The sequence below is a fragment of the Monodelphis domestica genome, chromosome 7 (assembly GCF_027887165.1).
Source record: "Monodelphis domestica isolate mMonDom1 chromosome 7, mMonDom1.pri, whole genome shotgun sequence".
NCBI classification, from domain to species: Eukaryota; Metazoa; Chordata; class Mammalia; order Didelphimorphia; family Didelphidae; genus Monodelphis; species Monodelphis domestica.
Genome location: NC_077233.1, coordinates 207,814,346 through 207,829,322, shown reverse-complemented (window position 1 = coordinate 207,829,322; position 14,977 = coordinate 207,814,346). Strand labels below are relative to the sequence as shown.

Below are 14,977 nucleotides of genomic sequence, written 5' to 3'. Positions count from 1 at the left end.
TACTCTTCCAACTCCAGGGCCTGGGTCTGAGCAGACTGCAGGTGGGCGAATTCCTGAGAAGCCTTGACCCATGAAGGAGGCTGGGCAGGAGCTAGTTATGGACAGGTGTGCTGCTGTGTCAAGACATTGTTTTATCTGGGGACACACCTGTGATTTTATATACATCACAAAGGGATACCTGAGCCAGATGTCACTCTAGTCTAGTCTAGAACCCCTTTGTGACTGGACAAATCACTTGAAAACATGGTTTCCCACTTTTCCCAGCGGGCACTCATTGGTGAAGCAATTTCTTCCTTCTGGTAGTTATCTGCATCAATAAAATGCCTTTTTATTTTGGGGTCTCTTACAATAATATGGAAATACATTGTATAACCCAGATCAAATTGCTTGCCAGCTCAAATGACTTCTATCTTAAAGGCTAGGCAATGGGGACTGCCTTGCCTGCCTTGAACCCAGGGCCTAGACTAGAGGTTTCCAAGGCTTGGCTCTCATGCTCTCAGCCTCTAACATTTGGATTTGATGGAGGGAGACAACACCTGGGAGGAGGGGCATTGAGACTGGTACTCCTTTACAGCAGTGACAAATACCCAGCTGACCTTGGGCACACCCTCTCCAGGTAGGCAGGAATGAGTGGCAGCTGCCACGTTATCAGCTACAAATTTCCCTCCCAGCCCTGTGTCTTGACTCAAACCTCTGGAACCTCCTGAGGACAGCTCTGGACCCAAACACCTTCAGGGCCTCAGAAATGGCCAGTCTGAGGATCCCTTCTAAATGACCACTGAATTCCAGATGCAGCCTACTCTGACCCCTTTTCCAAGATTCCCAGAACCAAAACCAGAACCAGAACCATGTCTCAGTGGTTCCTATTTCTTCCTCATCCAGGGTTCTGGCTTAGGGATGATGAACCCCTGTGGCTTCTCCCCCATGACAGGCCTGTGTCTTGGGTTTTATGATGTCTCTAAGCCCCATGGGCAGGTCTCCTTCAATCCCCAAGCTGAACTGGTGTCCTCCCACCTACTATCCAGGCCAAGTTCTCAGGTTTCTCCCTCTCTTAGCCCCAGTTCTGTTCTATGGCCTTTGGGTGCTTCCCCCACTCCCACAGGCATCAGGCATGAAAGCAGCCGCTGGCAATGTTGGCTTTGTGTTTATTGCCCAGGTATTCACTCCACCCCCAGGATTCCTTGGCTCAAATTAGCAGTCCAATTAGACACCCAGGGATGGCAGTTCGTCACCATCATCATCACCCTCCTTGGGGGAGGTGAGTGTGTATGTATGGGGGGGGGAAGCTTTCGAGGTTCCCAGCCTGGAACTGGTCTGGGCACATTCTAGTAGGAGTAGACACTTATGACGCAAGAGATGAAATGGGAGGGAAAAGGTACAGTTGCATCTTCTCTCCTTGGACCTCAGACTAGTAGAAGAAAGAGAGGCAGCAGCAGTAATAGTGCAGCTCTTGGAGGTGTGGAGGCCCCACTCAGGCCTGGAGGGCACGGGTCCCGGACACTGTATGGCTTGAAGGTAGACCCTTTGGAAAAGGATGCTTGGTCCAGAAAGGATGCTTCCCCCACCGTGTGGGAGACCCAGGATTCTAAGGGCCCCACTGGGGCAAATAGCTTCCTGCTTCCCCTTAGGGCTAGGCCAAGCAGGACCCAGGAGCCTTGTTCTTTGCACAGGAGAGCTGGTGCTGAATCCACCTAGAGTTTGGAATAAGCATTTATTTAGGACTTCAACAGCATTTTTCTCACACAGAGATATCTTCCCTCGGGAAGAAAGGGAAGTATCTTCCCTTTATCCCTGTGTGAGAAGGGAAGTATCTTCACTTTACAAATGAGGAATCTGAGGGTAATTTAGTCACAGAGGGTTAGGTATGGACTTTGAACCTGGGGTTGATTCTGAGTCAGTCTTTTTTAAACCTTCTGTCTTAAGAGTCTAGATTCTAAGGCAGAAGAGCTGTAAAGCCTCAAGGCAATAAATGACTTGTGCAGGATCATATAGCTAGAAAATATCTGAACCCAGATTTGAACCTAGGACCTCAGGGCTCCAGGCCTAGCTCTCTACTGAGCCACCTGGAAGCCCCAAGTTCTATGCTCTTTTCGCTGAAGCACCCCAGCTCTCAAGCCATGTCCTGTTCCACAAGCTCTAGGCCAGCACTGGACTAGGTGTGGACTAGAGCCAGCACTTGGGTAGTTGCTTTGCATGTCTTGCCCTTTTTCCAGGCAGGGGTCCCAAAGCAAGCACTTCATCTCTAATTGGGGGCTCAGATGGTGAAAAGGATCTCTCCCCTCATTTGAACCCCAAAGATCATTGTCATTCCTCCTAGATCCTAGTTTCTCTTGCCATTGCTTTCTTCCCAGCAACAATTTTCTGTGGCCCCAGGGCTCTCTTCTTGCCCATTCATACCTGCAATCTGGCCTCTGTCCCTTTAGAATACTGGACGCAGATGGTTCCAAAAGGCAGCTCACCCTGGTGGAAGCAGTGGCAAAGTCCAGGGGGCAAGATGGAGACTTCAACAGCCAAGGGGACTTTGGAAAGCAGAATCATTAAGCCTTATCAGTAATGTTGGGGGACCTCAGGGTCTTTTCTCCAGCCCCCCCACTGCACAACCTCTTCTATCCCAAATGTTTTATTCTGTCACCCAACTCCATCCTTCCCAAATGTCCTGACCCCATTTGTCACCTCATCAGCACTTAAGCCCGTCCTCTCGTCTTACACTCCCTCAAAGAGCTGGCCTCGGGTTCTAGGCCGCCAAACCCCTTTCATGTTCCCTGGGGTCCCTAGGGTCCCTTTGGCTTTGCTCACCTTGGTTATCTTGCCAGCCTAGCACCCAGCAGTTTGTCCCAGGTAAGGCAGGCTTATCATGGAGACAGACAGGCAGGGTGGAGGGGGAAGGCTCTACTCTGGTGTCTAGCTCCAGTAAGACCAGAGGTGCTCTGGATCCCACAAGGGAGGGCAGTTGAATGTTTCTGACCAATCTTGACACGGGGAAGCTCGGGGCAGTGAATTCGGGCCCTGCCTTGCCCAGGTACACTCGAAGACTAGATTCCATGTAGGCCTGCCTGTTAGGATAACACCAGTTTCCCCTTTGAGCTACCGCTGTTGCCATGATAGAAGTCCTTTCTCATCTTTGTGAAGCTGGCTAGAATCTCCTTCCACTCCCCACTTAGGTGGAAGGCCCTCCTCGGCCCTGGATGGTTCCTTTTTCTCTAGCTTCAAAGTACTTTACAGAAGGACCTTCTCTTCCTTCAGATCTCACTGTTCTCAGTCTTGCTCTCTTTCCTCCAGGAGCTGCCTGAATTCCACTCCCGCCAAAACCACTGAATGTTATGTATGTCCCCAAAGAATTCACTTGTTTTCTCCAATGTATTTTTTAAAACCCTCACCTGTATATTGGCTCCAAGGCAGAAGAGCAGCAAGGGCTAAAGGCAATGGGGGTCAAGTGACTTGACCAGTCACACAGTTGGTCAGATTTGAACCTAGGACCTCCCATCTCTGGGCTTCGCTCTCAATCCACTGAGTTAACCAGCTGCCCTTCTCCAATGTATTCTTAATAAAACCCTCAAATCTTATCCCCATCTCCAGTGGGAACCCTGAATCCCCACCTCACATGGATTTACCAATTTCCCCCCTTCCCCAGGAACCACTAAGTCACCCTATTCACTGCATAAAAATCACTCAATCTTCCTAAAAAATTATATATTGAAACTATCAGGAAGCATCATCTGCAATGGGGATAAATTAGAAGCATTCCCAGTAAGATCAAGAGTGAAGCAAGGATGTCCACCATTGCCTTTATTATTTAACATTATACTAGAAATTGCTAGCAGTACCAATTTAAAGAAATTAAAGTAGGCAAAAAATTAAAGAGGAAACTAAACTATTATTCTTTGCAGATGACATGATAGTCTATAAAGAATCCTAGACAGGATTCTTTAAAAAGCTAAAAAGCTAGTGGAAATAATCAACAACTTTAGCAAAGTTGCAGGATACAAAATAAACCCATGTAAGTCAGCATTTCTATATATTTCCAAGTTAGAAAAAGAAATTCCATTTAAAATCACCCTAGGCAATAATAAATAAATATTTACCAAGACAAACATAGGAATTATATGAACACAACTACAAAACACTTAACAATTAAAACTAGATCTAAGTAATTGGAAAAATTAATTGCTCATGGGTAGGCCAAGTTAATATGATAAAAATGACCATCCTACCCAAATTAAGTTATACTTATTTAGTACATACCTATCAAACTACCATTTACTGAATTAAAAATCATATAAGTCCATTTGGAAGAACAAAAGATCAAAAATATCCAGGGAAATAATGAAAAGAAAAATGAAGGATGGGGGTCTAGCAGTACTTTAATTGTACTATAGTGTTTATCAAAACGATATGGTACTGACTAAGAGACAGAAGGATCAATGGAAGAGTTGGGGTAAATGTCCTCAGCAAGATAGTGTACTGGTAATAAACTGAAAGATCCCAGCTTGAGACTGCTGGGAAAATTGGAAAACAGTATGGGAGAGATTAATTAGGTTTAGATCAACATCTCAGGCCTTACAAACTCAGAATGAATGAATGACTATAAAGAAGGAAACTAAATTAGGTGGACATAGGTACACCTGTCAGATCTATGGGAAAGGAAAAGACCAAGCAAGAGATTGTTACAAAATGTAAAATGAATAATTTGGATTACATTAAAAAGGTACAAACAAAACCAAAAAATCTAACAAAAACCTCTGGCAAAGGTCTAATTACTCAAATTTATAAGGAGCTAATTGTAAAAAAAAAAAACTATCAATAAGTATATGAAAAAGTATTCTAGATCTCTTAGAGAAATGCAAACTCTGAACCTCGGGTTGGCTAATATGACAGCAAAGGAAAGTAATAAATGTTGGAGGATGTGGCAAAATTGGGCATTGCTAGAGTTGTGAATTCATCCAACCATTCTTGAAGGCAATTTGGAACTATGCCCAAAGGGCTTTAAAAGACTGCCTGCCTTTTGATCCAGCCTTAACACTGCTGGGTTTATAACCCAATGAGATAATAAGGAAAAAGACTTGTACAAAAATATAAGCACACTCTGTGGTGGCAAAAAATTGGAAAATGAGGGGATGCCCTTCAATTGGGGAATGGCTGAACACATTGTGGTATATGTTGGTGATGGAATACTACTGTGCTGAAAGGAATAATGAAGTGGAGGAATTCCATGGAGACTGGAACAACCTCCAGGAAGTGAGAGGGGCAGAACCAGAACATTGTACAGACACTGTGGTACAATCTCAGCAATGTAATGATCCAGGACAATTCTGAGGGACTAATGAGAAAGAACACTATCCACACTCAACTGTGGGAGCAGAAACACAGAAGAAAAACTGATTATTGGGGATGTAGATTGGAGATGATCACCCTGGTACAATTACCAATAGGGAAACAGGTCTTGATCAATGACACATGTAAAACCCAGTGGGATTGCATGCTGGCAATGGGAGGGGGAGGGAAAACACCAATCATGTAACCATGGAAAATATTCTAAATTTTATTCTAAATTTTAAATTTTAGAAAATTTTAAAATATAAAATTAAATTACTAAATCTTGCCTTCTCTCAAAAACACAAATGAAATCCCTCCTTTAGAATCCCAAGAGTAAAACCTACCTTGTCACACAGTGACTAGCTGCTAGGACCCAACGAGGGCTCACCAGGATGCCTATGCAGAATTCACCCCTGATTCCATGCACTTCTGCCATCCAAGGCCATAGACCAGTTTCTTCTGCTGCCAGCTGTCGAAGGCCACAAACTAATGAGAGAAAAAAGATTCCACAGTCAACCAGTCCTCTTCAAAAGTGAAGATTTTTCCCAATGAAACCTTTGAATTTACCCCTCCCCAGGGAACCTCTTGAGCAGCTCCCCCAGACACAGCATTAGCAAGTCTTCCAAAGACCGGTGTGTTCCTTCTCTTCTCTCCCTCTTCCTTCCCTCCCCCCTCCAGTGGAAACCCTGAATCCTGTCTTTCCCCATCATAAAATGAAACCTCAAATTCCCCAGTCCAGCCATACAATTCATCTCTGGACAATGACTAAATCCCACCCCCCACACCATGGAACTCTCATGAATCCTTTCCCCATAAAATCCTCCTTGAGTTCCTCCTTGGAACCCTTTCCCATGTCATGGATCTACCAGCTTCCCTCCAAAATCCTCCCTCCACGTATCAATTAATCTCAAACTTCCAGCTCTCGTCCCCATGGAGCCATTGAATACCTGTCTGTAGAAACTGAACTTCCAAAAGGATAAGTCCACCCCCTTATGCCTATGGAACCAATCATTCTTTCAAAGGAATTGCTAGGTTACTATTTTCTTGTTTACACCCTTACCTTCTGCCTTAGAATCAATACATATTGGTTCTAAAGCAGAAGAATGGTATGGGTTAGGCAATGGGGCAAGTGACTTGCCCAGGGTCACCCAGCTAGACCAGTTCTCCAGACCTGGCTCTCTAGGCACTGAGCCACCTGCAAGGTTACTATTTCTTCCCATGAAATCAGTGTCCATCACCTCATCTCACTGGAGCCATTGATTGTTACTGGAATCCTACCCAGCCCAAACCACTGAATCCTGTTCCCTCCCTTCCCCTATGAAAGTAATCTTTCCTGACATAGGACCAATGAATCTCTCCTCCAAAACACTGAATTCATCATGAAACCCCTGAAAATGTTCCCCCCTCACACAACCCACTCCCAACAAGGACTTATTGAATTTCCACCCTTTCCCAACACTGCATGGAACCTGTGAATTCCATTACTGCATCACCAGGTAACATGTTCCCTTCCCATCACCCCCAAAACCGGAACTTGAAGTGCTCCCCAAGTATCCTTACCTCTAGGGGAGAGAGGAGGAGGACAGCTCTTTGAGGAAAAGAGCGCCTGTGTCCCCTCTTTCCAGTTCCAATCCAGCTGATCCTCCATGTAGGCGTTAATGGTGATACTCCTGATCCAGAAGTCGTGAGTTTGCATTGGGGAGAAGATCTGAGGTCGGAGACAGTTTTCTGGGGGGACTGAAACAGCTGCCAGAAACCAGGTCCCCGATTCTTGGCATAGGAGGCTCCAACGGCTCCCCATCTATGAAGGAGGTATCAGGAGACGGAGGTCTATGAGACCTTTAGCCTTTGGACTTCCACCAAGACCCCCTTCCTTTTCCCAAGACCCCTAGAATCTGGGGGGAACTCCTTAAGCTTCTCCCAGGAAGCCTGGAATACAGGCCCAGATCCCCCCAAACTGAGTCCCTGCTCCCCGAAGCCAGGCATCAGAACTCTTCTCACCCAACAGCGGTGGGTTTCCTCCTCCCGGCGGTAGTAGGGACACAGGGCTTCAGGTACAGCTTGAGGCCGGGGCACAAGCGCCCCCTCCTGGTAAAGGCAGGAACACCACCAGCCGGACATCATCTGGGACTCCAGCAAGGAAGTGTCAACAGTGGGTGGCTCTGGAGAAGACAAAGGAGAGGAAAAGTGGAGGATGCTAGGAAGGGTTTGCTCTGCTGCAGTTGGTGTGGTGGGGAAGCGTGGAATGGGGACTCACCTCCGGGCCCCCACTGGGCCAGCCGGCATTGGCTCCCGGGCAGGAAGTAGTGGTCTACCATGGGCAAGCACACTGGCCTCGTGTTGTCGCTCCTGTTCACGGGCACTTGTAGCTGCAGCAAGGCCAGGTCATAATCGTAGCTCTTGGTATAGTTTTCATTCAACACAACTTGGGCAACAGGTATCCTCATGGCCTTGGGTGGAAGCACCACCTCAAAGTCCTTCTTATTGAGGTCCAGGCTGTCAGGGTTCAGGGAGAGAAATGTATTTTGATTAAGTTTTCATTTCCTTTTAATTCATCATGTTAAGTGCCTCCTCTTCCAATACAGAACTCTTCCTCTCTACCCCTCCATGTGGCCTCTGCTGACACCTGCACCATTGCTCACCCCTGAAAGCAGCTGGCAGGCACCAGGACCCAGTTCTCCGACACCATCACCCCATGGCAGGGCTTGGATCTTGGGCTAACCACTGTAGCCCGCCAGGGCCAAAAACCAGTTCGGTTGGTCCTTCCGCATTCTGAGTGGGTAGAAGTGTTAGAAGGATTAGACTCAAACATTCCCATCTCTCAGCTTAGAATATCAAGGCACCCTTTTCCCTCATCCTCACCTGGCAAGGCAAGGGTACAGTTCCCAAAAGAATACTCTGGCAAATCGGGCAGCAGAGGCTCGGGTTGTGGGGGGAAGGCAACCCTATGTCCAGTCACTCTTTCCCGGATCCAGTCTTCATAGTAGGCCACAGCTGTGAAAACCCCTGGCTTGTTTCTTCTGGCACAACCAAAGCCAAAGCTGGTGATTCCAGCCAGGAACCACTGATCTCCTTCCTTACAGACCAGTGGGCCTCCAGAGTCCCCCTGTGGAAATTGGGCTTTGAGTTGGAGGAGACCAGACCAAACAAGAGGCACTAAGACCCCACAAGTCACAACTATTGTACTTAAAATGGAATGGAATTCTGGGGTCAGAAGACCTGGATGTGTTGCTGTAGGAACTTGGTTAAGTCACTTCATTTCTATAGGTCTCTGATCGATCTCATTTCTAAAATAGTATTACCTACTTTACAGAGTTACTGTTAACCTAAACACAAGAATAGAACAAAAAATGGTTCCTGAGGAGGTAATAGAAGAATGCCTAGCTGCCATTTAAGTCAGCAAAGTCGTAGGGGCTAGGCAATGAGGGTTTAAGTGACTTACCCAAGGTCAAACAGGTAGCAAGTGTGTGAGGTCTGGACTCGATAATTGATTTTTTAAAAACTATATTCTATTTTTTTATAATCGGTCTGCCTTCCCCCATTACGTCATTCTCACCTCCAATGAGAACTAAGGAAAAATAAAATCCTTCCTATACACATTCAGTCAAGCAAAACAAATTTCCATAGCAATGTCCAAAAATAGTTACAGAAAAGCATTAGGGTTCCTTCATACAACTAAGTCTGTTAGGATTGTTTTTAAGTGGCCTCTGACAAAGACTATCTTTTAAGTGGCTGTTTTTTGTACCTGGGTTTTCTGACAACAGTTCAGCTGCCAGAGGGCTCTTTAAGACTTCATTACTGGGGGCAGGTGGGTGGCTCAGTGGATTGAGAGCCAGGTTCAGAAAGGAGAGGTCCTAGGTTCAAATCTGGCCTCTTCCCAGATGAGTGACCCTGGGCAAGTCACTTAATCCCCATTGCCTAGCCCTTACCACTCTGCCTTAGAACCAATACACAGTATTGATTCTAAGGAGGGGAGGTATTACTCAGTAATGGAGTTTTTCTTTCATCCCACTCAATAACATTTCTCCATTTCCCTATAGCTTAAATTTAACAACCTTGAAAGGTAGGTAGTAGCATGCACAAGTATTATTATCCCCAGCTTACTGATGAGGAAAACTAAGCCCGAGAAGAAGTACTTTAATGAAGCTTTCATTTACTTAATTTTTACCAATTACCATTTTTTTTTACCAATTACCATAAGTTTTCTGAAGTTATGGATCCAAATTGTCTCCCTCCCTCCTTCCAGATCTGGCAAGCAATGCAATTCAATTTGGATTATATGTGTATTACCATGCAAAATTAATTAATTTTTTTTGTTGGGTAAGTCAGTTATCTGGAAGATCAAGTATGTGTGGAGAATAACTAAATCAAGACACAGGGGGAGGAGGGCAGATCAGGATAGAACAGATGTCTTCCTCTCACCTGGCAAGTATCCTTCCGACCTTCAGGGAAGCCACCACACAGCATCCCGGGCCCAAGGGTGAAAGTGTAGTTTTGGGCGATTAGAGTGTTGTTATATAGACACTGGCAGGCATCCTCTCCAAGGATTTTTAGTTCTACCTGCTGGAGGGTCCTCGGGGGATTCAGGTCCACTGTGGAGAAAAGGAGGAATCATATTCTCAGCACGGGGAGAATGGGTGGCTGAGGGGATTTGGGGATGGGATGGGTGAAGAGGCTGGCCTAGAAAGGAAAAGACTCAGGAAAGGGGGGGAAAAGAAACTGTGTCCCAAGCTCTTTTTTTCCCCTTGAACATCTGTTCCTAGAACTTCCATTATCCCCTCTAGATAAGTTTGAACTCAGGACCTCCCCATCTCCAGGCCTGACTTCTCACTGAACCACCCCGCTACCCCCCACTTTTGAACTCCGGAAGGTCCATGAACCCAGAAATAGTTAGCATCCCATTTCCAATCAGTTTATAACCAGATGTCAAACAAATCACTATCTCTTCTCAGTTTCAGTCTCTTAATATTTTACTAAACCTTCCATCTTAGAATAAATTATACTTTTGGTTCCAAAGCTAGGGGGTGAGGTGTTAAATGACTTGCCTAGGGTCACACAGCAAGCGAACCCAGGACATCACATCTCTGGGCTGGGCTCTCAACCCACTGAGCCAACTGAGCCTGCCAACCTGCCCCTTCTTTTTAACTTCTAAAATGAAGAAAATACCTGTATCACCTGCCTCAGAGTTGGCTATAGAATATATGTATTTTTCTTCTTCAGCTTTTGCCTTCAGGCTAGGGAACTGGCATTTGAGCAAGTTTAAAGGTGGTTTTCCCAAGGAGGATCACAGCTAGGAAGTGTCCCAGGCTAAATTTGAACCCAAAATCACCCTGCCTCTCATCCACAGAACCAAAGGAACCGTTTTACCTTTCTGGACAACTGGCTCCCCTGCCCCTTCAGCCTTTCCTATCTCTACGATAGTTCCAGTCACTTTCATCTCCAGTAGTCAATCTACCACAACCAATCACGTGCAAAAATAGCCAGTATTCATCCGCTCCACTTCCAACACTCCTACTTCAAGCTGTCTTGCTTGCAAAGTTAGGGTGGCGGGAAACAGGAGGTGGTGGGTTCAGATTTGACCTCGGACCCAGTCCGGCAGAGCAGGGAATCTTACCTTTTTCCGTGATGGCTCCCCAGCCTGTGGCCCAGCAGGAGGCTCCGTGGGCAAAGTGGTGAGTGGCCCGGGGCAGGCAGACAGGCTGCACCAGGTCGCTGAAATTGACGGGCTTGGAGAGTTGCAGCAAAGTGATGTCGCCAATCTCAGCTTCAAGATAGTCCTCGTGGACCAGGACCTGAGACACGTTCCTTCTGATCCCGGGGGCCCCAGACATTTGATTGTGGGCTCCCAGGACCACGAAAAGCATCTCCGGGGGTATCGTAGTATGGTTCCTAGGGGGAGAAGGGAGGCTGGGGCCTGGCTGCTGTGGGGCCCACACACACTCCAGGCCCTCCCTGCCAGGGGTGGCTCGCCACCACGGTTGGGGGTCGGGGGAAGCGTTGCTTGGGGAAGGGGTTGCCGCTTACACCTGGGATGAGGACAGAAAAGTCCTTTTTGATAAGATGTGTAGTTTGAGGCCTGGCCCATTTTATACCTCAGTGGCGAACGAGGGACTACTTTTTAAAAGACACCGGAGAGGCAGCTAGGGGGCGCAGTGGACCGAACCCCAGGCCAGGGTTGGGGGGAAGCTGCATTCAAATGTGGATCTTTCCAACCAAGTCATTGACCCTTTAAGAATTGATTTTGGGATTTAAAGATTTTCTAAAAATCTTCATCTTCAGTCTTAGAATCCATACTGAGTATATTGGTTCCAAGAGAGAATATTAAGGGGTAAGTGATGAGGTAATGTGACTTGCGCAGGGTCACCCAGCTGGGAAGCATCCTGAGTCCCCGAATTGCTCCCCCTGCTCTAGGCTTAACTCAATTAGCTGCTTACTAGGTTCTATCCTAAGTAACTAAGTTGTTACTAAGGACAGAAAGGGTTAAAAGAGGAAACTGAGGCTTAAGGAGGCTATCACATCAAAAAGCTGTCACTATCCAGACCGAATTACTCTTGAACTCAGGGAGAGGGGAGGAAAGGGAGACAACATGCATCCTATAACTTTGGGAAACTTATGAGGAAAATAAAAGTAAATATAAATAAGTCAATTAAATCTTATAAAAAATAAAAGATAAACAAAAAAAATCTGTCACTAGGGCAGGGAGGTGGCTCTGTAGGTGAGACCCAGACCAGGAGATCAAAGTCCTGGGTCGAAATCTGGCCTCAGACACTTCGTAGCTGTGTGGCCCAGGCAAGTCACTTAAAAGCCCACTGCGTAGCCCTTACCCTTCTGCCTTAAAGCAGAGTATCTCCAAGACAGAATTTAACCATTTAAAAAGGCAACTGACACTTATCCTGACGTTTGGCCCCACTTAAATCTTTCCAGTTACCTTGGGCCACTCCTCACACCTCCTCTGAGATCTCTGCTCAGATACAGAATGGGGGAAGGTAGTTCTCTTTTATGACCACTTTTATGGTTCTCTCTGACGTTGCAAAGAGAAAAGAGAGCACTGGAGGTCTCAGCCTGAGCAGGGCAGGTGTCACCGAGCAGGTGATGAACAGGAATGGGGGGAAATTCAGGCGTGCTCATGCCGAGTGGCAAACGGGGTCGGGCTGTGCCAATGGCCCGGGAGAGCCGGGGTCTGGGGCAAAGGGCAGGAAGGGTACAAATCCCCATACGTACTGTACCACACAGTGGGCTGCAGACAGGACCCAGGACTCTGAGATCAGGGAGCCGCCGCACATGTAAAAATCGCCCCAGAACAGGGCAATTTGCCACGGCCAGTCTCCAACGGAGGCATCAGAACCACCCACGATTCGGCCCTCGGGCCGCTGTGGTCGACCACACTCTGCAGGAGGAACTCGAAGGACTCATCTCCCCATCCTCAGGCCCAGAACCCATCATCCTGCCCCCTGACCTACAGTAGTCTCTATAAACCTCTAGGAGTCCCTTGGAAGAACGGGAATCGCCTCTGCCAGAGCATTCTCAGGACTCTGACCCAATGCTTGTGGCCATTGTCTCCTTTTTTCTTTATCTAGTTTATCTAGTCTATCTCTTTTCTGCTTTATCTAGTTTTGGAAACAATTCCATGGGATGTTTCTATGTGAAATAGTCACAAAAGGAAGACTGCAATTCCTATGGCAGGTCTGAGAGCACCAGCTCCCCTCCCCCTGGCCCTGCTTTCCCCACCGAGACCACCAGTCCCCAACCTCTGACCCCCTCCTCCCTTTCAGCCTCTGGAGTGTCCGGTTACCCGCCAGACGCTCACTCTTACCTGGTTCTTCCGTTTTTCCAGGGGCATTTTGGAAGGCTGAGGAGACACAGGTAAATGAAATAGTCTGAGTTAATGAAGTTTACCTCCTTTCCAGGAGTTGCCCTTCCCCTTTCCTTATCTCATTTCCAGTTCCAAGGCTTATGGTTCAAATCCTCTGCCAGGACTTCAAGAATAGTTATTCCATCTCCTGGGTATTCTGGTCCTCAAGCATCTCTCCCCGCCTCCTGGAACCCCTACTCCTTAAGCTCTCAAGAGTCTACTTATTCCTTCCTGGAACCCAAGTCATTCATCCACCTTCCCCAACACCAGTTCATTACCCAAGAGCAGAAGAACAAGCAGGATTGGGGACATGGTGCTGCAGAGCCTGGGGAGGATCCCAGAGCTCTGAGGGACAGGAGCAGGGACCTCTACCCTCCGAAGAGACACCTGCCCTGGGCAGCTGCTGGCCCTGAAACTGCCCCACCCTCCCTGCCTTTATCTCTTTCCAGAGAACTGGAAAGGTCCTGAGGCTGGAGGTGGGAAGTTTTGGGTGCCCCACCCCAAGGCCGGATGCATCTCAAAGGGAAGGGTGGGGTGAATAAGGTCAGCCCACCAAGGTTACAATAGCTCCAAGGCAGGACATCTGCTTTCTGAAGGTGGGGGTGGGTACTATGAGGCCCTCAGGACCAAATTTAGGAAATAAGAATTTCAGGGCCAGGGCCACTGAGTTCCAAGAAAAAAATGGCTTTTTTTTTTTTGGGGGGGGGGCGACCCTAGAGAATAGGGAAATGAGAATCCTAGATTCATTACGAGTTTCAAGGGGGAAAGATTACCCCCTGCGTGGGGTCCCCATGGGAATTGGGGTGAGAAAGGGAGGGGGGCTCTTCATTGATGTGACTCACCTCTGCTCTGGGTAGGGTTGGATGGCCAAATGGACTCTGGGTCGTTTTTTTTTCTCACACAGCTCCAGTTACCCATGCTGCCTGCCAGCCCCAAAGAAAAGAGCCCAGGGAATTTGATCCAGTCCTAAACAACGTGATCACAGATCCCATGTCCCAGAGCAGCCAGGCGGGACGCCTGCACTCCAGGAGGGGAGAGGACTGGGCTGGGGTCCAAGGCCTACTTTCTACCAAGACTCCCCAAGTCAGCTTCTCATTCTCCCCTTGGTGCCTCATGCCCCAGAGCTCACTTTCGTTATCAGCTGCTGGCTTGGAATCCTAGAATGTCAGAGCTGGAAGGGCCCTCCAGACATTGTCTGGTTCAATCCCTTCCTTTTATGCTGGAGGAAATGGAGGCCCAATGAGGGCCTCCTGTGACTTGTTTGAGGTCAGGAAGCTGATTATTCTCATTTTTATCTGCCCCATGCAAGACATAGTTCTTATGTTGGTATCAGTCTCTCCCAACAGAAACTCAGATCAAACCAGGGCAGAAAAGTATGGCCCTACCATGTTCTCATGAGCTGAGATGGGTACAGAAGTAGAATACAATGTGATAAAGCTTGTGGGGAAGAATGGGGCATGGAAATCCAGCCTCCCTAACTCATGCCTCCAGTTTAGGCCAACAGAAGATATCTGTCTCCTCTCAGAGAGGTCACCCGTTCTGGGTCACTGTGTCTAATTGGTCCCTTTGATCATCACCAATGGATTACTACCAATAGTCATGAACTCAACAAGGTCTTCCCTGATCTCTCAGCTTGGTCCCAAACTTCCCAACCGTCCCTGCCTTCTACAGGCATATCCCACTGGAGCAAACCTGTGTAAGCCCTTATCTCAATTCAGATTGAACTTGTCTGTCTTTTCCTGCTGGCACCTCCCCAAGCTTCTGCAGTTTTTGACCTCGCAGAGAAGATGTTCAGCCAAAGGACATCCTGAG

General features: G+C 47.4%; 1 protein-coding gene across 1 annotated transcript; it reads right to left on the bottom strand.

The window, feature by feature from the left end:
• Positions 1 to 1,125: 1,125 nt before the first annotated feature.
• On the bottom strand, positions 1,126 to 13,621 carry PRSS36 (serine protease 36). The gene is made up of 14 exons (XM_056806340.1): positions 13,444 to 13,621; positions 13,127 to 13,162; positions 12,535 to 12,700; positions 10,928 to 11,202; positions 9,736 to 9,905; positions 8,176 to 8,419; positions 7,956 to 8,085; positions 7,571 to 7,809; positions 7,315 to 7,475; positions 6,874 to 7,114; positions 5,658 to 5,799; positions 2,797 to 3,053; positions 2,398 to 2,519; positions 1,126 to 1,691 (listed from the first exon to the last, which is right to left on the bottom strand). Exons 1-14 carry the CDS (start codon positions 13,475 to 13,477, stop codon positions 1,404 to 1,406), a joined length of 2,505 nt encoding a protein of 834 aa, XP_056662318.1. The 5' UTR covers positions 13,478 to 13,621; the 3' UTR covers positions 1,126 to 1,403.
• Positions 13,622 to 14,977: the final 1,356 nt, after the last annotated feature.

Coding starts and splice junctions, on each gene's coding strand:
- PRSS36 (XM_056806340.1), bottom strand. CDS start 13,477: ATGTCCCCAATCCTGCTTGTTCTTCTGCTCTTGG. Junction 8,086..8,175: donor CTGTACCCTTGCCTTGCCAG/GTGAGGATGAGG, acceptor CTACCCACTCAG/AATGCGGAAGGACCAACCGA. Junction 7,115..7,314: donor AGGAAACCCACCGCTGTTGG/GTGAGAAGAGTT, acceptor CCTCCTTCATAG/ATGGGGAGCCGTTGGAGCCT.